General features: G+C 39.9%; 2 protein-coding genes and 1 long non-coding RNA gene across 3 annotated transcripts; 2 read left to right on the top strand and 1 right to left on the bottom strand.

The window, feature by feature from the left end:
* Positions 1 to 1,121: 1,121 nt before the first annotated feature.
* Positions 1,122 to 10,971, top strand: LOC104964967 (cerebellar degeneration-related protein 2-like). The gene is made up of 6 exons (XM_010793883.1): positions 1,122 to 1,376; positions 2,093 to 2,205; positions 3,906 to 4,054; positions 4,732 to 4,902; positions 7,344 to 7,557; positions 8,228 to 10,971. The coding sequence occupies exons 1-6, from the start codon at positions 1,295 to 1,297 to the stop codon at positions 8,837 to 8,839; spliced, it is 1,341 nt and encodes a 446-aa protein (XP_010792185.1). The 5' UTR covers positions 1,122 to 1,294; the 3' UTR covers positions 8,840 to 10,971.
* A 257-nt stretch (positions 10,972 to 11,228) lies between these two features.
* LOC104964966 (uncharacterized) lies at positions 11,229 to 13,942 on the bottom strand. Its single transcript, XR_800488.1, has 2 exons — positions 13,822 to 13,942; positions 11,229 to 12,530 (listed from the first exon to the last, which is right to left on the bottom strand). It is a non-coding gene; the product is annotated as an uncharacterized lncRNA (long non-coding RNA).
* Positions 13,943 to 14,899: 957 nt separating this feature from the next.
* On the top strand, positions 14,900 to 21,295 carry LOC104965409 (DNA-directed RNA polymerase III subunit RPC5-like). Its single transcript, XM_010794363.1, has 8 exons — positions 14,900 to 14,969; positions 15,335 to 15,455; positions 15,580 to 15,661; positions 15,788 to 15,847; positions 16,457 to 16,614; positions 17,007 to 17,068; positions 17,166 to 17,623; positions 20,741 to 21,295. The coding sequence occupies exons 1-8, from the start codon at positions 14,900 to 14,902 to the stop codon at positions 20,840 to 20,842; spliced, it is 1,113 nt and encodes a 370-aa protein (XP_010792665.1). The 3' UTR covers positions 20,843 to 21,295.
* The last annotated feature ends 864 nt before the right edge of the window (positions 21,296 to 22,159 follow it).

Consider the following 22,159-nt stretch of genomic DNA (forward strand, 5'->3'; position numbering starts at 1 on the left):
TATTTTTTTTAAATGTTTTTTTAGTAAAGAGTCTTCTAAAAGGTGCTCAATGCTGTGAGAAAATCTTCTTAATTTAAACTGAACTATACAAAATATAAGCTGCTGATTTTCTTCCTCAAAATATCCATATTTCTGTGTTTTTATAAAAAAAATATTCCTCTCTAGAAAGTGGACTAACCGTATAATCCAATTAAGAGTGGTATGTTCATTTTTTCGACTGTAGTAACAATATCTGGTATTGATACTTTTGATACTTTAAGTGTATTTTGAAGATAATATGTTATTTAGCTTGAATAAATGTTTTGGTCACATGGACTGTGGGCTGCGGTTTCTAAGGGAGGAAGGAACAACACCATAGGAGCAGGTGTAACGGTCAATTAACCGAGAAACACGTCTACACCGGAAATGACACCCTATATCTTCAAAATAAGAGCTCAGAATTCAACTTTGTGGGAAAAAGAAGTTCTGTGATATTATTTTAAGCTTAGTCTGAGGCTTCATATTATTTAATTATTTTCAAATGTTGTTATGACAAAAATGTTTTAGCTATTAAATGTTGCTTTTGATTTGCTTGTATTTTTCTAAACACTAATTTAGTAAGATGCATATTATTAATTGTGTTTATCGTTACCAGTTAGGCCTATACTCTTCATGTGACAAAAATAAGGTTGGCTAATTATTGAGTGTTTAAAATATATGCCTGCTATGACTTGACATACAGTATGTCAAGTCATAGCAGGCATATATTTTAGGGGTTAGTATGTCACATACTAACCCCTTTTATTTTGTTACCCATTGTATTTTCATATCAGGTTTTCTAACGTTTTTCCATTTTTACCAGGAGAACCACTCCTGAGGCCTGGTGTTAAAAATATCCTGGTGAGCACTGAAGTGTTTATTAAACCTTTCTTTGTCAACTAGGAGCACATGGTGGGGAAAACAACACTTATATGAATTTCTAAATCACCACCAACATACCTTTTCCTGCTACCAGCCATAGCTACCAGCAGGTGGGGCTTGGTCCACAATGACCAGTCGGCTCTCACCTGTCAAAAAAGATGCATTGACTGCTTTTATTTTGAAGTGTAAACCGGAAACGGGTTTACAACGCAGCAGCAGCGAGAGAGATCTGTCTGTCCGTCCGGAGATGAGCGCACACCGGTGCCGGTTGCAGGCGTGCAGACAGCGGCAGGAAGGACTCGGACTACACGGTTTATCACCGTTTGTGAAACTCTGCCTCTGCAATGTTTGAAAAGCGGATACATCCTCAAACTGTGTGATTTAGACCGTGAAGATGTTGACAGACATGATTGTGGAGCAAGAATTTGAGATCAAGGAGGAGGAACCGTGGTACGACAAGCAAGACCTTGAACATGGTACAATTTCCTTTCAGTCTTTGTCTGTGAACACTATTGAAACAGAATAATCCTTACATATTACTACATTTTTTTACACAAATATGGATATCAAAGCTGTAATGTATACAGATGTACCTTAATTAAACTCACTATTAAGCCCTGCAGGTGCATAGGATGTTAAATGTGTGATATTTTATGTGATTTTCTGAACGTATAACCTCTAATATTTTCAGTCAGGGTTTTTTAGTATAAAATCTGTTTTAATAGCAATTAAGCACCTTGACAGACTGCCCGAAAAAGCAGGAGTCAGCAGGACATTCACATATGCGGCAAAGTAACAAAAAAAAGGTCTGCCTGAATTGAAGAAGTGCCTTAGACTTAGACCATTCCCTCCTTTTAATTCTTTTGCACTGAAGCTGATGAATTTGTTTGTGTGATATTCCCTTACATCATAATTGGGTAATCTTTACTACAGGATTATTTCATTAAATAATTAAAAAGGGGGTTAGGGTAATAGTATGGGTCAGGTAAAGATTAGCTGTTTAAGAATAACAAAAAAAAAACCTGAGTATTCACTTCTTTAAAAAGTGGGTAACTGGTCTCCTAGTAACAACAACACATCCTCACAAAGCTGCCTGTATGGTGAAGTCCTCATGTCTCCATCAGGGACTGATTTGACATAGGTGTATTTGTATAAAACCGTCCCTGATGGGTCCTCTCTGACCCTCCTGCAGACCTGCAGCTGGCAGCCGAGCTGGGGAAGAGTCTCCTGGAGAGGAACAGGGAGCTGGAGCAGGGGCTGCAGCAGATGTACTCCACCAACCAGGAGCAGCTGCAGGAGATTGAGGTAAAGAGACGCATGTCACCTGTCTAACCTGTGGGACTCAGCCATCCAAGGACCCTGATATACTGTAAAAAAAAGATGGTTGACCTAGGACAAAAGTGTTCATGATTTGTGTGCAATATAGCATTCAATCCTAATGGAAATATCCTGGTCAAAATATATGAAATTGTACAATCACAAATCGATTTTGCATCACAAAGGCCTCAAATTGGCCTTAAAGAAAAAAATGACATGCTGCTGTACAAGGGCTTAATTGTGACTGGGGAGGAATAGGAGATATTTGTTTCCATCCATTTCTTTTCAGGCTGCTAAACCTAAAGGACAGAGGTTTACTTGGGTTTGTGTATGCAGCTTGAGTGAATGACCTGCACAACTATTTATAAGACTGCGTAAAATACACATAATGGAATTTAGGAAATATAACAGGAAGGGGCAAAAGGCCACAGGCTAAATCCATACACATGCACTCAATTTAAGGAGAAATCCTAAGATAATTTAGAAAAGACAAATCAAATAATATTGAGCTGTTTATATTTAAATATAATCTTCCTAAAAAGATGCTGGAACTTGTCCTCTATTAAAGATAATTTAATAAAACAAATCTTTGTAGCAAGTTTAAATTGAGTATAATGACAAAATGTATCATGTATCAGTTATCAGTTCTTTATAAAGGGACTAATAGGCGATAATCGAGTTAGTGTATTATGCAAGAATTTAAGTGACTTTTTGTTATGGATTATTGTTATGCACCGCACAATGACCCATTTAATTACAATGTATTATTTGCGTTACAATACACCTTTATTTGAATGAAGAAAGAAATGTGTACATATGTGTTTTGTTGTTGAAGAACAAAGCTTGAATCCTGTCCATCTCTCTGTCCAAAAAAAATCATGATAAGGAAGGTGCGTGCAGGATTTCCAGTAAATCCTTAGCCTAGGTTTTTCTTTTAAACTGAAATTACAGAAATTACATATTTAGCTTTTTACAGATTTTCCTGATTTAAGGCAGAGTTTTAATTTCCTTGAGTGAGGTCTGTGTGACACTAAATCCTTCTCTGTCTCTGCTCACACTCACAGCTAATCTCTTAAGACCTCTGCTGGATACTCGTGACGTCAAATGTTTGATTCTAGATCACTTCCTGCAATTATTTAACTGCTTTACTGGAACTTAAAGGCATCAAATAGAGCATCGTAAATAATCTTTAAAAATATATCTGTTTAACTTTACCACACTGTACATGTGTGTTACTCATTGACTGTCTATGCGTGTGCAGTCTGACTCTGAGCTGTGAAGTAGAGGCTGGTTTTTCTGTGTTTACTTTCAGTACGCTTATTAGATGAAGGAAGGTTCAAAGTGTCCCTGCTGCCACAGCAGATAAGATAACTTGTTCTTAAGGAAAATGTGACTTTATAGAGCAACTGATTAGGAGACATTCAGGCCTTACTGTGATTCTCTACTGGTAATTTAAAATGATAAAGATATACATTTTCTGTCAAATTGGGCATTAGCTAACAGACAAAACTAGTTGGGAAAAAATCTGCATGTTACATAAGGACAAGAAAATCTAATTCCCTGCAAAACTATCCCTGTTTCTTTCTTGGATTGTCCTTTTTTATTTGTATCTTTTTGTATGTGAAGTGCCAAAAAATTTTTTTTTTTGATACATAGTTTCAATGAAGTTAACACACTCTCTCCTCCAGTACCTGACCAAGCAGGTGGACCTCCTCCGTCAGGTCAATGATCAGCACGCCAAAGTGTACGAGCAGCTGGACGTGGCGGCCCGAGAGCTGGAGCTCAGCAATCGAAAACTGGTTCAGGACAACAGGGCGTCCCAGCAGAAGATCCAGGGGTGAGACTGAGATGTGGAAATTCTGTTTCAGAAACAATATCCTACAGATTTCCCAAGTTATTATAAACAAAACAGGGTTGTACAAAGTCTTTAATGTTTGTAAATTGGTTTATTTTAGTTGAGGTACCTTGAAAGTGCTTGAAGAGTGCGATGTTTACTCTTCAAAAGGTGTAAGCCTATATGTATCAGATACCTTACACGTCCTAGAAAGACAAATTAAACTTAACTAATGTTAAGAGGAATAGTTTCAGCGAGAACTAAAAAGGTACCATGGGGTACAGGAATCCGTTTTGGTTTCAAGACCCTGGTTTGCGGAGGACACCAAAAAAGTCCTAGAGACACAAGGTACACTTAACTCACGTGCATTTAAAAAAGACGAATAGTTTCGGCGAAAACTGAAAGGTAAGTTAAAAAAGAAAGTAGAAAGAAAGTGAGGTCATAGAAAACTATTTCTGCTAAAGAGTTAGCAATGATTGAGAGTTGGACCTAAACATTTCAGACGTAAACTTTTATTCATGTATCTTTGCTTTTTAAATGAGTGTTTTTAAATGCCATTTTATAATATGTTTCTTAATGTCTTTCATTTTTGTAAAGCACTTTGAATTGCCTTGTGTTGAAAGGTGCTATATAAATAAACGTGCCTTGCCTTGCCTAACATAGCGGTGTTTCCTCTGTAGGCTGGTGGAGACGGTGGAGCAGCTGCAGACGCAGGTGGAGGAGCTGCAGACGCAGGTGGAGACGCTGAAGCTGAGTCCTGCTCAACCTCTGAAGCGTCCGCACAGAGAGAAGTGTTCGCCCCGCAGCACGCAGAGTGTGTCCTGCCTGAAGGAGCTGCAAAACACTCTCAGGTGAGGAGACAGATACTGTGTTTAGATCATTGGTGCTCAGTTAGTGGACACACTCGGGGAGGTGGTGACAGAAAATAACGATACGGGACTCCTTCGAAAGCCCTATAATTGGAATGAGTACACTTTAAACCCTTGATTCATCAATCGTTCACCTGTTTGACCCCACTTTGGGCTAAAATACAAGTTTAGTTCTGAGATAACAAGTCAGAAAAGGAAAAAAAATGGAGAACAAAATATTGGTTTACTTATTCGACAAGGAAAACCCTCATTGGAATTAGTTATCACATTTACAATTGCAGCACAATAAGTGACGTTTTAGACGTACAACATATAACAGTTGGAGACTAAAATGTTATAAATAAGATTTACCGTTTAAGACATTCATCAACTAAAAATGACAAACATCTGCTGGTTTTAGCAACATCCATGTGAGGATTTGCTACTTCTCTCTGTTTTATACTAAGTTTAAGCTTAATATATTTGGCCATTTCAAAAGAGTATTATTTGGGAAATGCGTCTATTATTATTATTATTATTATTATTATTATTATTTTAAAAAGATTGAAACCCCTTTCATATGTGCATCCTGAAAATGCTTTGCAAAATAAAAGCGGACACCTACTGTCATTAATGGACACTGTGAAATAGTGTTAGGAAATGATTTGGCTAAAGTGTTTCCTGTTGGTGTATTGAAATAGTCAGCCTTAAAAAATGTTTTTTAAATCAAAGAATGTTAAATAACCACTATAAGAACATCTACAGTAACTTATTTATCGACCTGGTTGAGTAGAATCTATCCTAAATGCGTTGTCACTGATCCAGAAGCTCTTTGTAAGCCTCAAGATGGAAGCAGAAAATCCTGCTGGCTTTAGCTCTTCCTCTTTGTGCTAATCTTCCTCGCTGGCAGCCGGCCACGTCTGCCTCGCAGCAGGTCGGAATGTTTTGTGCTGCGTTTTGTGACAGGTGCATTTAGTATGCCCCTTCAAAACATCCAGGTCAGTCGGAGGTAAATCCCACTGATAAACAGGACAGGTCTGAACTGGATGAGGTTGGAAGGAAGGAGGTCGAAGTCTTCCCGCTGACAGCGTCTCAAGATCTGTGATTCTTCAGCTGATTTCTAATCTACTTAGCTCTGCTGATTAGTTCTTGATGACCTGCTTTAGTTCCCTCTTTTTGGTTCTAGGTTTTTTTTTTTATTGCCTTGCATCTCCTGTTTTTGTTGTTTTTCTTCCGGTTTTCAGTGCATTGGTCTGGTTTATTCTAGCCAAAAATACTTACACATAGTTGTAATTAAAATACAATTGAAAACACAGATATCCCATTGAATTGGAGCTGACAATAATCAATTGACAAGACTTTATAAATGTGAATCAACTTCAAAATAGTTTTTGGTTTGTTTCTATAATCTATCTAAATAATCTAAATGGCAAGAAAACACATTTCAAGTTAAAAGGTACTCGATGTATACTAAAAAAACAAAAATAAATGTTTCTTTTAATTTATTCAAATACCCAGCACTGTTTGCCAGACATTTACCAAAAAAACGACTTTTCTGACCGTTTTTAACATCCCATAACTCCTCTACAGTTTGAACCTGACCTTTGTCACACGTCGTTATTGATTCTCCACGGGGCACTTCCTGTCACCTTTCACTTTGTTTTGCCTCATGAATCACGCAAGCGATAGATGAAACACTTAGGTCAGTTTCGAAAGACAAAATCAATTATTAGCCTATAATAGGAAAGGAAATATATAAGGAAATATAAAAACAGCTGACAAAACAGTTTCCACTCACGGTCAAACTACTTGCCAGCTATGGAGATTTTTATCATATCACCTTTATCTGCAAATTAAGTATATCTGTGGACTCTTAGTTATGTTGAAACTATTTGTGTGGCTGTAATGAAGAAATGTAGTTCCTGGAAAGCTTTTGGAATACTGTAGATGTGAATGTTACTGAGTGTTGAAACCATCAGACATTAACGGTAACCTATTATGCAAAATCCACTTCTTGTCCTGATCCATTTCTATAAAAACCTGTCTGAAATGATCTGATCTTGGCCACTTTATGATGTCATAACGATTTTTTGGCTTGTGTAACACCCCCCCCCCCCCACCTTATCACCTGAATCTCCTCCTAGAGCACCATTGTGTTAAAATATCCAAATATCTCTCAGAGGGTCGTGGGGAGGGGCTCCATATTTTCATCTAAAGTAACAGACAGAGAATCAGCACTTTGGAAACAGGGTTGAAACAGAGGGGATTATGGGATGCTTCAATGATCTGTTTGGTATTTGGAGCCAAACACTTCAGAGACATGCTTTGTATATATCTGAGACCTATAATATATTGATGAAAAACAGTACAATAGGGGACCTTTTAAAGGGGTACAAAAACATGGTGAAATGCCTGTTGTTGTGACTGTCTGTGTCTCTGTGCAGGTACGACTACGACGACCCCTCAGACGGTCTTGAGCCCCCCGACATGTCGTGGCACGAGGAGGAGCAGGCGTCTCTGCGGCAGTCCCTGCGCAGCCTCCAGACTCAGTTCGCCGGTGAGCGCGCACGCAGGGAGCAGTCGGAGCGCGAGGCCGAGCTGCTGGCCGGGGAGAACGCAGCGCTGGAGCATCAGCTGGCAGGGATGGAGGGCTGCAAGGTGTGTGTGAGGAACATATGTTCATCTCTTCACACTTAACACATACACAAACAACACGTCTGCAGAACGACGTGTGACTTTGTCAGTCTGGGGTCCTAATGTTTGGTTTCAAAGTCCCCAGTCCATGAGGAAATCAAATGTATAATACTCTTTAGATCCCGGCACTAGTGGCACTAGTTATAATTTGAAAAAAGTCAGTACAATTGGGCTGGAATCCTTATCTTACTTTAGATGGCTACTTCAATGTAACTCTACCTGGATTTAATACTATCAGATTAAAGGGTTATTCTGCGATGACGAATCAGGACTATCGCAGAGTTCTTTTGTGAGTTAAGGAGCCAGTGGAGTAGAATATTTTTCGAAGAAAGAAAACTTTTATCAAGGAACCACAGCGCTTCACTTTACTTTACACCTTAAATTTGACGAACCTTATCTTTTACCAAACTTTAAGACTTTAATCTCAGAAATCAGTTTTTTGTTTCTGGATGTTCTCCTCTCCGCTTCGTGTTTATCTTCTTTTTTATTTGACCTACAATGGCCTAACACAGCCATATAATTCAATATCTTAATTGGAAAATTGCTGCTGCACTTTAACATTAGTGTCACAATGACTCAATCTTAGTCTTTTGAAACAACATATCACCATCTCTCTTTCCTCTCTCTGTTCCAGACCAGAGTAACCGAGCTGGAGCGTGAGGCGGAGGAGCTCCGTCATCTCTGGAAATCAGATTCCTCTACGAGATCCAGCCGGCCGGACAACATCCACAGCCTGCTGCCCAACTCCATGTTCCTGAACCCCGAGGAGGAGAGCGAGGAGGGGGCCGCTGCAGCCAAGAGCCCCTGGGCGCTGAAGTCCTGGGACAGCGAGCGGCTGGCGAGGACCCCGCAGACCCCCCACAGGGTGAACGACCACGAGTGCTCCTGCGTGCGCCGAGCAGAGGTGGTGAAGTACCGCGGCATCTCGCTGCTCAACGAGGTGGACGCGCAGTACAGTGCCTTGCAGGTGAAGTACGACGAGCTGCTGAGACGCTGCCAACCGGGGCAGCAGGAGCAGGAGGAGGAGGAGGAGGAGGAGGATGGGCAGACGAATCAGTCCGTCCAGACTGCATGTCTTTCTGCTGCTTGTCCCTCTCTCACAGACTTTCAAGATGACTTTAATCAGCCCGAGTACAAGGAACTTTTTAGGGAAATCTTCTCTCGAATTCAAAAAACCAAAGAGGACCTGATTGAGAACAGAGGGAGAGCCTCGGCAGGTGAAGGGCTGCCTATTTTGCATAATTAGCTTCTCGTAAAAAAAAATATTTAATGATTGTCTTCCAGATATAGACTCTTAGAGTAGCAAGTGAAGCTAATGAAATCTACACTTGTATGTTTTTGGCCCAGAAGTGGCGGTTGCCATGCAAAGCGGGTAAAGATGAGTGATGTAGGAACAGGAAGGCCAAACGTCACCAGCTCTGTGGCTCACCAGCACAAAAACACCAGTGCCTGCCGTCCCCACTGTGCACTCACTCTACCTCACTTTGCAAAAACAAGCTCCAGAGGAAATCGTTTCTGGGTCTTATTTTCATTAACACTTTATTCTACAGGGTCCCATCACTTCTTAAAGTTAGCTAGAAAGATGTGAAATCTCAAAAAGGTTCCTGGAAAAGACTTAAATATGTTATTCTAAGCTAATTATAGAGAAATTGGAGGTGACAAGTTGAAAAAAATCAAGCGTATATATGTATACATATATAACTGATTAATTTGTAGTTTTATTAAATTAATTGTTTAGTATATAGCCCATAACAAGTTCCCAAAGAACAATAGGACGTCAACAAACTACTTTTGTCTAAGGAACAGTCAGCTATCCAAAACATACATTCAATTAGCTTTATAGAAGTAGAAAACCAGCAAGTATTAACCTTTCAGGAGCTGGAATCAGTCTCTGTAAACGTTTGTTGCTTAAAGAAGAATCACCGATGCTCTAAAATGTTGCCGATTTATCTTGTTTTGATCAGCTAATTAACCAGTAGTTTCATCTCTAATTGCTATTGCGTATTTTTGTATTTGAAATCAGTGAATTCTATTGTTTATTATTTTACACATGGTCTTAAAATAGTGAAGGTGTGAGCCAGACAACTTGATGAGCAGAATTTCACTATAAAATGGTGTAGGCTCATCAGCACCACATCCAACATTGGCCCTGTTCAGACCCGGCATTAACATGTGACATTTGATACATTATAATAACAAGAACATTCTTTTGAATTATTAACTCGGTTGAACTTGAATATTTCCCATAACTCTCCCAGTGATTAGTCCAACATTAAACAGCTCTTTTTCAGGAACCTCGTAGAAAATGATCATAAAGACAACTGATCCATGGATTCAAATGTTGTCGCTGTATCCGCTGTTTGATTGGTTTACTTTGCTCCTGCTTTAAAATGTGAAGTTTTTTTATTTTATTTTTCTTTACAACAAAAAAAAAGAGAAAATAAAAGGTACCTTTCTTGGTGATAGTTTTGCCTGAGAGACCACAGCAAGTTGTTGATTTGGTGAAGGAGTTTATTATATTAGAAGTTGGTGATTCAAGGTCAAATATATAGGGATGTTTTGTAAGGTAACATTTATTTCTTTAAATGATACTTGTACAATAGGTTAAGAGACTGTGATTGAATGTATTATTATAGGGAAGTTCTGAGGTTTACCAAAAGACTAACTCGATGTACTGGACAATGTAACGGCCTCCTAGAATGTTGTTTATCACGGAAACGTGTTTTGATTTAGAGGGGTTTCTCAGCAGCACTTTTCTTTTGCTTTTTTGAGATGCACTTTAGAAATTGCACATCATTATTGTTCTGTCACTTTACATGTCTTTCATATGTAGTTATAAACAAGCGTGCTGAATAATCTGCAGTATGTATGTACGATGTGTTTTTACCTGTTTCATGAGTGGACCTCGTGGTTTGTCAGAGCCATAAAACATGAAGCAAGCGCCACATCTGTGTCCTTATTACTGCTGTTAATATGTTACTCATAGAGATTGATGAACTCAAACATGATAAGAAATCCACTTGAATCATGTAATACGTATTTTATCAGCCTGGAAATAAAACCTGAAATATCATTAGCAGTGGGAACAAGTGTTGCGGTGGCAGCACAATAATTAGAGCAAACATTCAAAAACCAGGACATTTGGTCTTATGTCAGTATTTGAAACCAACTATTTAAACATAGAAATTAACAATGTAAGGCTTTAACCCTTAAATTGTTTCATTAGCCTGGGCGATAGTCATGTGACAGGCTGCGTCCATGTGTAAAATGGGTGGAATAAGCAATTACGGTGCAATATGGGTCTAATAATGATGTAATGGTATAATGTGGGAGTAATAGGGTGTAACATTATTGTAATAGGGTGGTGTTAGTGTGTAATTTAGATGTTACATGGGTGTAATGTAGAAAATAGCAATCAATTGATTGTCCATTTAAGGGTTAAGAACATTAAGAGTGCAAATATAAATATTAAAGCTTTGTAATGAAATGGACAATGATGAAAATCAAGCTTTTGTTTGACAAAAAGTAGTTCATGTGAACAAAAAAAGCTCACCAATTAAAGGTCTGACATGTAAAGGTTACTAACCCTTAACATATCAATAATAACTAATAATGACAAAAGAAAACATCACCCGTTGACATTAACAGCGTTTATTGAAGTAACAAACTAATAAAAAAAGAATACAGCGGTCGTTATCTGATGATGTCCTACATTTCCTCTCTTAGGAAGTTTAAAAGCATCATTGTTCCTGTTCCTCTCTGAATGAATGGGTGGGAGTTCGTCTTGCGAGGCACTTTAGATGAGGCTCAAGATAGCAGCACACGGCGATACACCAGTGTATCCATAGCAACAACAACTCCCACATCACTCCAAAAATGGCGGTCCAGTATTTGAACCGAACCACGAGCCAGTATCGTCACATCCCTTGCACTTTGTTCATACAAATGGGTTCAATCTGATCAACATTCCCGAATTTTGTTTTTCAAAATGGCATCCTTATTGGCCGTCATCAAATCAGTCCCTCATCAAAAGGAAAACCAAACTCTGCACATTCAACCAAAAACAAACCTCATCATCACCCATTGAATCCACTTTCTCAGATTTTATTGTTCAGTACACATTCCACTGCATAATACAGACATGTGGGAAAGCCACATTTCATGCGGAAGTTTCCAGCTCCGTGATTTCTGCTGTATCATATTATGCATAATAACATTGTGACTTTTTGCTTGTTTCTGCATCATTTTCTTTTCACTTATTGTTTCAGGACTCCTGAATTTGGCACAGTTTCTTTAAGTGCCTTCACATGTTTACTTGGAATACCTTAATTAAATACCATACTCCTATTAGAGATAATGTTCTAAGTTAATAGTTGAAAAGTAGAAACGTTTTCTTCCCTCGAGGGCTTGAACATTTTCTTTTTGATGATATGAGAAAGTATATTGTGTTTTCTCGAGCAAAATACAGAAATCAGGAGATAAATGAAAGCACTCTGATCCCCTTCGCTTTCAATTGTAAAATGATCTTTAAAAGTTTAATTCAAAAATAATCAAACATGAGGTCCAACAAATCGAAAAATCTACCGATAAACCTTATATATTCCTTATATAGCCATATATCCCCCTCAGACACTCAGCTCTTGTGAGTTCCTTTCCTTCGCGCTGCATCAGATTGCTTGTGTCAGTCAGAAATGCTTCAGTTGAAATGAAATAACCTTCATGTTCTGAGCAGACGGCCGCCGTCTTTTTGTCCTCCACTCGCACGCCCTCAGAGCAGGGCGAGCTATGATTGTGATTGGCTCTCGTCTCTCTGGCTGCCCTCCCACTAGACAACCTGGAGAGGATTTGATTGGCTGACAGGGGACTGCAGGCTCTCAGTGTCAGGACGGAACCGTTCCCTTGAGGTACCACATCCCCGCATGGCTGATGCAGCACTCCTGGAACCACAGACAGGTACCATCAGTGAAGAACAAGAGACGTAAGCTCTGTGATATAATGTCAGTTAGGATATTCTTGTCCTTAAGGGTCTGAGTAATTGTATTTTAGCTGCACAGTTTACTATTGACTTATTAAAAAAGGAGCTGAGGTTGAACTTCCAAAATTAGAAAAAGAGAAAACGTCCACCCTTGTTAAAATGTATTCCATATGCATTAACAAGGCTACAAATGAAAATCAAAAATTGTCCCCAGTGATGCATAGGGGTTAAAAAGTAATCTATTCTAGGGCTGCAACAAACGACTCATTTGATAATCGATTAATGAAACGATTAATCGACTATTCGGACTATTACTGTATGCCTTGCACAATTTCTCAAACGCTCTTATTTATCCATCAACTTTTAGATTTAGCTTGAGGTTGTTTTAGGCATGTGGAAACTAACAATGAAGACAATAAAGATGAATACTTGATTCACAAATACATATATTATTAAATTAACTACCAGAACAAAATTAACATTGCTTTTTATTTAAATTAAATAAATAATATTTCACATCAAAAGAAACAACAGTGTTTTAACAAATCGTATTAAATAATGTGATGACAGAACTGTAAACAGAATAGTTGAAACTTTAACAAAATAAATAACTCAGTTAACTCTAATCATTAAAGCATGTTTGTATAATTGAGTTAACTCCGTGTGTTGCTGACGTGGAAACGTTACTCGTGGATGGGGGGGGGCTACAGCGCTACTAGAAAGACAGTGGAACCCGGTGCATTCCTCCGTCTGAATGTGGTGCACTTTTTCTAAATGTTTAGACAAATTGCTCGTGTTACCGCCCTTACATGCTAAACTCTTATTGCACTTTTGGCAACGAGCATTGTCCACATCGAGACGGGTAAAGTTTGACCACACCTCGGAGCGCCTTCTCTCCGCAGTGTGTGTAAACTGCCCCGCCCCCTCGCACAGAGCGGGGGAGAGAGATCTCGTCTGATCCAAAATACATCATAGACGCATTTGTTTGTCTTTTTGCATGTTAGAAACGACTTGGCGACACTAAGACTGCGATATAATGTTTTTGTAGCAATAATACATCACATATATTTTTTAAATGTCTCCAGTACCGATAAAAAGACCAATAACGTTGGAGCTTAACGGCGCGTAAAACACACGTGATGACGTCACCAACGAATTGACGACTGAATTAGTTGGCAACTAATTTGGTCATCGATTTTAATCGATTAAGTCGATTAGTTGTTGCACCCCTAATCTATTCAGTGATTACTCACATTTAGCATCCGGTCGACGTCCGCCTTACAGGCCTCTCCTAACTCCTGTGTGAGTTTGGCTTGAATCATAGTCCTCCTGATGCGGTAGTTCTTGTTGAACAGTTCATACAGCAGGCGGCGTTGCTGCAGGAAGAAAGAAAGATTTAATAAAAAGGGAAAGATTTCAGCATTTTAGGAATTACACTTATTTACTTTCTAAGAGACAGATAATGAGATCAATACATCTCAGAGAAGAAGATTAGCTTAGCACAAAGAGCCCAACAGGGCAAACTGCTAGCCTCTGTCCGGTGATAACAAACACACCAAACACCTAAATCGCTCATTCGTTTTCTATAAGGCTCGTGTAATCTGTTGTCATTTTGAAGTGTTTTTGAATCTCATGTAAGCTGCTGAGTCCAGCCCAGAAAAACAAAATGGCTTTTGTTTTTCTGGGCTGGACTCAGCAGCTTACATGAGATTCAAAAACACTTCAAAATGACAACAGATTACACGAGCCTTATAGAAAACGAATGAGCGATNACTAGAAGTAGTCTCAGAAACTGGACGAGAGGTCTCGCCGTCTCCGCCTCGACTCGTGTACCTCCGTCGTGTAACGGACCCTGGTTGTCCGAAGTGTGACTGTTAAGTGCTCTCTCTGTCTCCCCTTTGCAGTTTTTAGAGACTCATAATACACTATTCTTTGCAGAATCTACTACCCAACCCCCTAACTGAATGTCAAAAAGGAGACGTTATCCGGGCCGTAATCCTCAACGGATCGGACTGAGGGACGTTTTTTAGTTTAATTTCGTACGGTTCCGTCAATAATTAAGGGTAATGTATCTTCTGTCCTGTGAAAACTATTTCTAATGGTTACAATCCGACCTCAGCAGCCACCATCTTAGTTGTTCAGTTAGTTGTCTTTTACTGACGTCTGAAAATTCTTTCATCGTGCGTCCCCTTAGTCTGTAATTGGCAGTTGTTTCAATATAAACGTTAGTCCCTGGTTTGCCCCTGGACCCACCATAATGGCCATTCATTGTTTCGATAGAATGCCAGTCGTGACTAGTAGTTCCACTTCCCTTCCGTTATCACCGAAACAATGGTTTTCTTTTACGAGTGGTCTGAAGTTGTTTCTGATCTGATCAACTCAGTTTCAGCACTTTACATAAGTTGGACACAACCAACACATTTAAACAAAAACAATGTCATCTGCTAACATGATGTTTTCATGGGTGTTTTATATCAACCCGATATTTACTTATTGTCAATACCAGTATATTTTGCGAGTCGCTTAATTTGAAAGAGGTCCACGGTTCCCATGTAGTTTTCTATGTGCCACAAGGGGGCAAAAAAGCATTTTATATGAATTTCCAGTGTATGTGAAATGATTTCCAAACCAGTCATACCTTTTGCTCAGTACATTTCTCATAACCATGAACTTCATCATGTTTTCACACAACCAACATTCACTTTGGTTTTCCTTCCTCTTGCAGTCATGTTTCATATTTCCTCCCCTGTCTCCTCTGCTCTTTAGTTAAAGTGATGCCGTTTGCTAACCTGATGGGCCTGCTCGCCTCCGGCACGGACTCGACGGCGGCGCTGCGCTGCATCCAGCAGGTGGCGCTGCTGGTGCAGGGCAACTGGGTGGTCAAGAGGTGAGAGGAAATGTCACTAAAAGTTTTAAAACCGATAAACGTGTTCAGAATGAGTTTTGCAGCCGACATTGAGAGGATTTATAAACCTGGCACTGATGTCTCTGTTTGTTTGTCTTCTCTGCAGTGATGTCCTGTATCCTAAAAACACCTGCAGTCCTCACAGCGGGGTCCCTGCCGAGGTGCTCTGTCGGGGCCGGGACTTTGTGGTGAGCTGCTGTCAATGACTTTGGTCCATTCTTTTGAGTTAGCAAAATGAAAGCAATATCAGTGCGGGCCTGGTGTGTTTTGTTTGCAGCACATGATTTAAAAGTCATCCGTTGTTTCTTTTATAGATGTGGAGGTTCACTCTGGAGCGCTCTGTGTTGAGAAAGGAGATTGCATCCATCATCAAAGTAAGACAGTAATCCCAACATGACTGAATGTCCAACAGTCAGCATTTTCTTTCAAATGTAACTATGATTCAGTTTGTAATAATAATAATACATGGTGTTTTTATATAGCGCTTTTGCTGGTGCTCAAAGACGCTTGTTTGCAATCATTGTTTGCAATTTGACCTTCATGAAAATGTTTAAAAATTGCAAGTTAGTAGGGAAAAACTAATTGTTTTTGGAGGCGCTCAGCCTTAACATATTCACTGCCCCACAGGCTGCTTTCAGGGTAAATGAGTCTCTTGGGTGCTCAACATGTTTGCAGGGAAGTTGTTAGTGGAAGTGTGATGCCTTTTTTCTGTTTGACTTTCTATTAAAAGGAACCCGGACTGAATTGGTTTCATATATTGCTAATAAATCCTTCTGATACGACAGTTAATCACAGAAATAGCACAGGCGCTGAATAAAAGGACACGCCTCCTCAAATAACGTGAGGAAGGGAACGTTTGCATTATTGTGAGTTACTCCACTTGAGCGTCTCTGAGCGCATTGCTTAATGAAACCTTGAGGCTGCAGCTTTTCCCCTGATTCAGGTAAACAGAACTAACAAGTTGTTCCTCCTCCTTCTGTCAGCTTCCTCCGGAGGATGTGAAGGAGTTCCTGGAGCATGTGGCTGTTCCTCGAGTTAACCGCGGCTGGGAGTTCCTGCTGCCCACCGATGTAGAATTTGTGAAGAAACACACAGACATTGCCCACAGGCAACACATGCTGTGGCTCGGCATCCAGAGCAAGTAGGTCTCACTCAAATAACCGTGTGAATCAGGACATTAAAGGCATCGTTTAAAAAACAAGATACACCCATGTTATATTCTGTTGTGTTGTGGACTTAAATGATTACAAATGTTAGCAACACTTTTGAAACATTGAGAAATCCTTTAATTTAAACATCTCTCTATTTGAAAAGCTTTGTATTATCATGTGGTTGACATTGATTGAAAGTTTGTTTTTTGAACTTTATACTTAATAATATAAGGATTTTATGAGGATATATAAGGTCCTCGTCAGGTAGATTTTAATTACCTGAGAAACAAGCTGAGCAAACATCAGTATGCATTGAAAGTTGTTCTTGATGAGTTGTGGACTCTGTTTAATTTGTACCAATCTCTCGTCCTTCCCTTCTAAGGCTGGAAAAAGTGTTCAACTTCTCCAAGGAAGACTTCATGCCAAAGAACTCCCCTCAGCCTGGTGTGTGCTCAGTCATTGTTCTAACCCCTGTAGACACATAAGAAATGACCCATTCTGCACAAATGATCTTACCTCCTGACGTTCCGTTATTCTCCAGATCCCGTCCATGTGACCGGGGAGCAGCGTCTGAAGAATGCTCAGGACCGCGCTCAGGGAAACAAGTCGTCCATGCAGAAGGACCTGGACACGAGACGCTCAGAAAGCAGCATACAGGTCAAACAGGAACCGGTCAGCGACAGGGAAGACGAACCCATGGACACCTCCTCTTCCTCCTCCGCCATCAACGGCTCTGTGAACGGCTACCCCAGCGCCTCCGCCTTCGACCACACTAATGGTATCACGGGGAGTCCGGCCAACGCGCCGTCTGTGGAGCTGAAGGACTTTGTGAAAAAGACTTTCAAGAAGCATTTTGTACTGACACTGAATGAATTCAAGAGGCTGTTTGGCCTCCACATCGCCTCCATGCCGTCGGGACACAGCATCTACCCCTCCATCTCGGACCACATGCTGCAGGACGCCATACTGCTCTGCCAGTGCAAACAGATAATGGTGCCTGTGAGTATTCAGCCAGGATCTCTACTGTCGCAACTCAGGATTTACACTTTTGGATCTAAAACTCCAAGTCATTCACGCTGGAGGCTCCTTTTCATTGTTCTCAATATGTGTTCCCTGTGCATACTCTTCAGTGTCAGTGTATAGACAAACTGTCTGTGAAAACACTGCAAGGGGCTGCTGCACTAATGTGAGCAAATTGAGGAAATATGAATCTAGAAATCCAGCTTGAAGGATCCTCATGGGTCAAAACATCAGTTATATTGCTTTCAACTTCGATGGCAGCACCTTTTCTTTCCAGATCGACCCTTGCTCATTAGTTTAGTGAAATGTTTTAGTTGTCAGGGACCACGTACAAAAAGGGCATACATCTCAAAGAGATAAGATGCTTTTACCAGATTATAGCAGTTTGCTCATTTCCATCTGCAGTCCCTGAGCAGCTCAACACAAAATACAGCATATACAATTTCAATGACAACATTAACATATGATATCACAACATATTTCATACACGCGTGCTAAAATGAATACACTTCACATAAAATGTACTTTCTATCTTCAAACTTAAAAATTGTGTCAAGTCATTAGTGATAAACCCATTAGATGATTGGACGAAAATGAATTCACTTTATAATATAACCGTATAGTATAACTTTATAATATAAGTATCTTTTGTTTATCTACCGAAGATGAATTGGCAGTGAAAGTGAATTCATTATCTTTCTGTTAATTTTGACTCATGTCAAAGGCCCGAGTGTTCCTCTGCACGTCAGCTTTAGAAGTGCTGAGATTCCTCCACCTTTGTGTTGTACTGAGAGCTGCTGCTACTCTTCTGTCCAGTAAGGACTGCCTGCGTGCTGAATAAGGGGCTTTCTCAGCTTCAATGCAGCTATCAGTTTTCTCAAACAGAATAACGACATTAACGGTCGTTTTCTTGTGTTGAGGCACTGAAGCAACGCAGGGCTGCTTCTCAGGTTCCACTCAGCTTCCAGCAGCCACCTGATACCTCAGTGTGTGGGTCTCTCTGTGTGGGACTGGGGGAGCAGTGTGTAGGCTTCATATAGAAGGATGTCATCTGCTCACCCTGTTTTTGTAGCTGTTTTTACTGTGTGTGGCGTTTGCAGGGCGTGTTTCATAAGCAGCCAGATCTCCTGCCAGGACCAGCCCTGTCCCAGCTTAGCTCTTATCCAATCTGAGCCCTTCATGTGGAGGATTCTAACCACCGTAGGGAGGGACTGGCCCGATGCCGTCTTTGTTATGCAACAGGTTATTGGTCCCAAAGCAAAGCTCATTACTGCTCAGTGAGGGACTTAGCCGTTTAGTTGTTTACAAACGGAGGCAGATCCGCAATCAGCTGACTCACCCTTCTACATCACAGCATTGCTGTTTGAGATGTCTGACAGTTCACAGATCAGTTTTGAGTCTGCACGATAATCCTCCTCAGTGTTTGTCCTCCTGGTCGCAGCAGTGTTCGCCATGTTTTAGCTTCGGCATATTGTCAATAGAACAAATGAACAGACGGTCTACCAAAGGAAATGTTTTCAGACTCAACTCAAAACAGCCTATTTAATTGTTTTATTCTTTTACATTTAAAATCGTATTATTATATTTTTATTTTATTATACTTTATCTAAGTATTTACTAGCCCAAACACATTGAGTTCCTGGTATGTTTTCATTCAGAGCCCATGGAGTAGTGTCGGACAGGTAAACCATGCCACAGCCACCCAACCTGTTCTGCGCTAATCTGCAAACATATGCGTCAATAAACCATCATTAAACAATCCAGACCCAACCTGCAAACTGCCAGTCTTAGGCTTTGCAAGAGCACACTTGTCACGACTAAAGCATGAGACCTACAGCCCGGAAAATAATACATTTTAGGAGCGCTTCTTTCCTTAGGCAACACAAGGCATTTCAAAGTGCTTTACAAACATGAAATGACATTAAGAGCATTAAGAAACATATTATAAAATGTCATTTAAAAACACTCATTTACAAGCAGAGATAATAAAACGTGAATAACAAAGGTAAATGAATAAAAGCTTCAGTGCAGTGTGAGATACACACGTCTGAAATGTTTAGTTCTGACTCAATCATTGCTAACTTTTTAGCAGAAATAGTTTTCTATGACCTCACTTTCTTTCTACTTTATTTTTTAACTTATCCTTTAGTTATTTCAAGTGTTTCATGCTAAACGAACCCCCCTTTGGAAAATCCTAATCTGACCCCATGGTACCTTTTAGTTTTCGCCGAAACTATTCCTCTTTAAAAAGAAATGCACATGAGTTAAGTTTACTTTGTCTTTCTAGGTACACGTAGGGGACTTTAACCACTTAGAAAAGTAAAACTAGCTGTTGTCTGACAAATTATGATTTGGTCATACAATAGTGTCAGGGAATCATTTGCCCTGCATCTCCTCCTTCTTCCTCGGATGCAGATGCCCACCCTCGGGCAGCCGTTATCTCCCTTAAGGAGGGGCTGCCCTGGCATTTAGTTGTTGTTGTTACCAGTTTATGACCGGGCAACTCTCGGTCAGAGATAGTTATTGTTGTGGGACACCTGGAACACATCCTTCTCGGGGTGTAGATGACCCCGAGCCATAAGCAACAACAAATGTGATTCAGTGTCCCTCAGCTGTTTAGTCTATCTATTGAAGAATGTTGATTACCATCAGCAAACTAGCTAAAGCCCCCTACCAGAGAGGAGAACCCTCAGAATTGATTTGGCATCTCAACCTGTGTCAACTCGTGGCCCGTGACATGTCTTGTGAATTCTCCGGCCGAAGCTCCAAATAAACCGTCAGTGTTTGCCATCAAAGCTCCAGCGCTCTTCGTGTCTCTCTGAGTCCTGTTTCCAATTGCTTCAGAAGTTTCCCAAACAGATAGCATATTGACAAATCAGCCAGAAAGTGTCAGTCCTATACATTAAGTGTCTGAGAGAATAGTAAGCATTGCTGTCAATTCCTAAATGTTGCATAAAATGGTTTGAATCAAGGTTTTAAAGAACAAGCATGCTTTATACTTTTCTTATACACACACTTTGTTATACAGCGAACTAGAGATATGAACTGATAACCTGTTGAAATGCTTCTCTAACTTCTGCTTCCCTCTGTCTTCAGTTTCCTGCTCAGACCACAGCAGCCACTGACGAACAGAAGGTGTTTGGTTTGTGGGAGACAGGAGAGGAGTTTGACAAGGTAAACTATTTCTCAGGTTTATAGCAGGTCTACATCCGTTTTGCTTCTTGACTCTGCATGCACGTTCTGCAGCACAAACCACAAGTTCTCTGAAATGTCCCATGAAACTTCAGAGACCACATGCACTGTCTGTGAGCCATGACCTGCGAGAGTCAATACTTCAACGCCACACAGAAGAGAGAAGTAGAACTGTTGACACTTTGTGGTGTTTAGCTGCAAATGGCTGCACTACACTTCCTTTGTTAAGTTCCCCGACATGAGAGGTGACTCTTGTTTCCATAAAGTGAAAGTACCCCACGCTCTCCTGTCCAGAGTTAAATCTGAAGATCAATACCTCTCTTATTTGTCCAAGGAAGCAAACTCCACACACCGGCAGCTCTAAAGCTCACTAATTAAATCCTTAAGTCTTCTTTCTGTGTTGTGTAAAAACAAAAAAGCTGTGGTTGTTACAGTGATGAATTTGGCTTTTGTTTTTCTGGGCTGGACTCAGCAGCTTACATGAGATTCAAAAACACTTCAAAATGACTACAGATTAGTTAGTTTAGTTTTTATTAGGATCCCCATTAGCACTAGCATGAGCATTGGCTATTCTTCCTGGGGTCCTCACCCACACAAAACATACATAATACAAACCAGAACGGAACAACTCATCATTTCATGAAAAGTGCATGGTAAGGAAGTGAAAGCAAAAACAAAACAGAAAAAATAGTCATCCACATTTTAGCCATCATCAGTCAAAACCTAAACAAAAATTTTACCAAAATATTAATTTTACATGATAATACCTAATTACTAATTTACTAATGACCCACCAAGTACAGTTCAAATTTAATTTTAGTTCTCAGATATTGTTTTAGGCAAATGTTTGAAATGTATTGTTTTGAGTTGTCGTTGAATGATTATCCTAGTTCCTTACAGTGACCCCTTTTAGGGTAAACGATATAGAATGGCAGAGTTGTTCCGTGTTCCCTTGTCGGCTTGTGTGGATTAGTAATCTGTTTCTGTCTGATATTTGTCTATGGTATTTTTGTGGTGGGTGTGTGTAGAATTTGACTTGATAGTGCCTGAATATGGGGATCTAATAAAATAACTAAAATATCTGTTAGTCATTTGGATTTTTGTGTTAATGAACCTTTTTTCTGTAATTGCATGCGTGTGTTGATTGAATACTGCTCTATAGTGATGTAGTGACGTGGCTAGGTAGATCGCTTATTAGAATAGAAAGCCACAAATCTATGTCCAAGTGTAATATTTCGGTCGTGGACTTTTATACACGAGCTTGTTTTTAAGACCAAACAAACAGAAAAGACGGAACATATAAGAGGGACTGTTTTATAGATG

The sequence above is a fragment of the Notothenia coriiceps genome, unplaced genomic scaffold (assembly GCF_000735185.1).
Source record: "Notothenia coriiceps isolate Sejong01 unplaced genomic scaffold, NC01 NC01_scaffold00037244, whole genome shotgun sequence".
In the NCBI taxonomy this organism is placed as follows: Eukaryota; Metazoa; Chordata; class Actinopteri; order Perciformes; family Nototheniidae; genus Notothenia; species Notothenia coriiceps.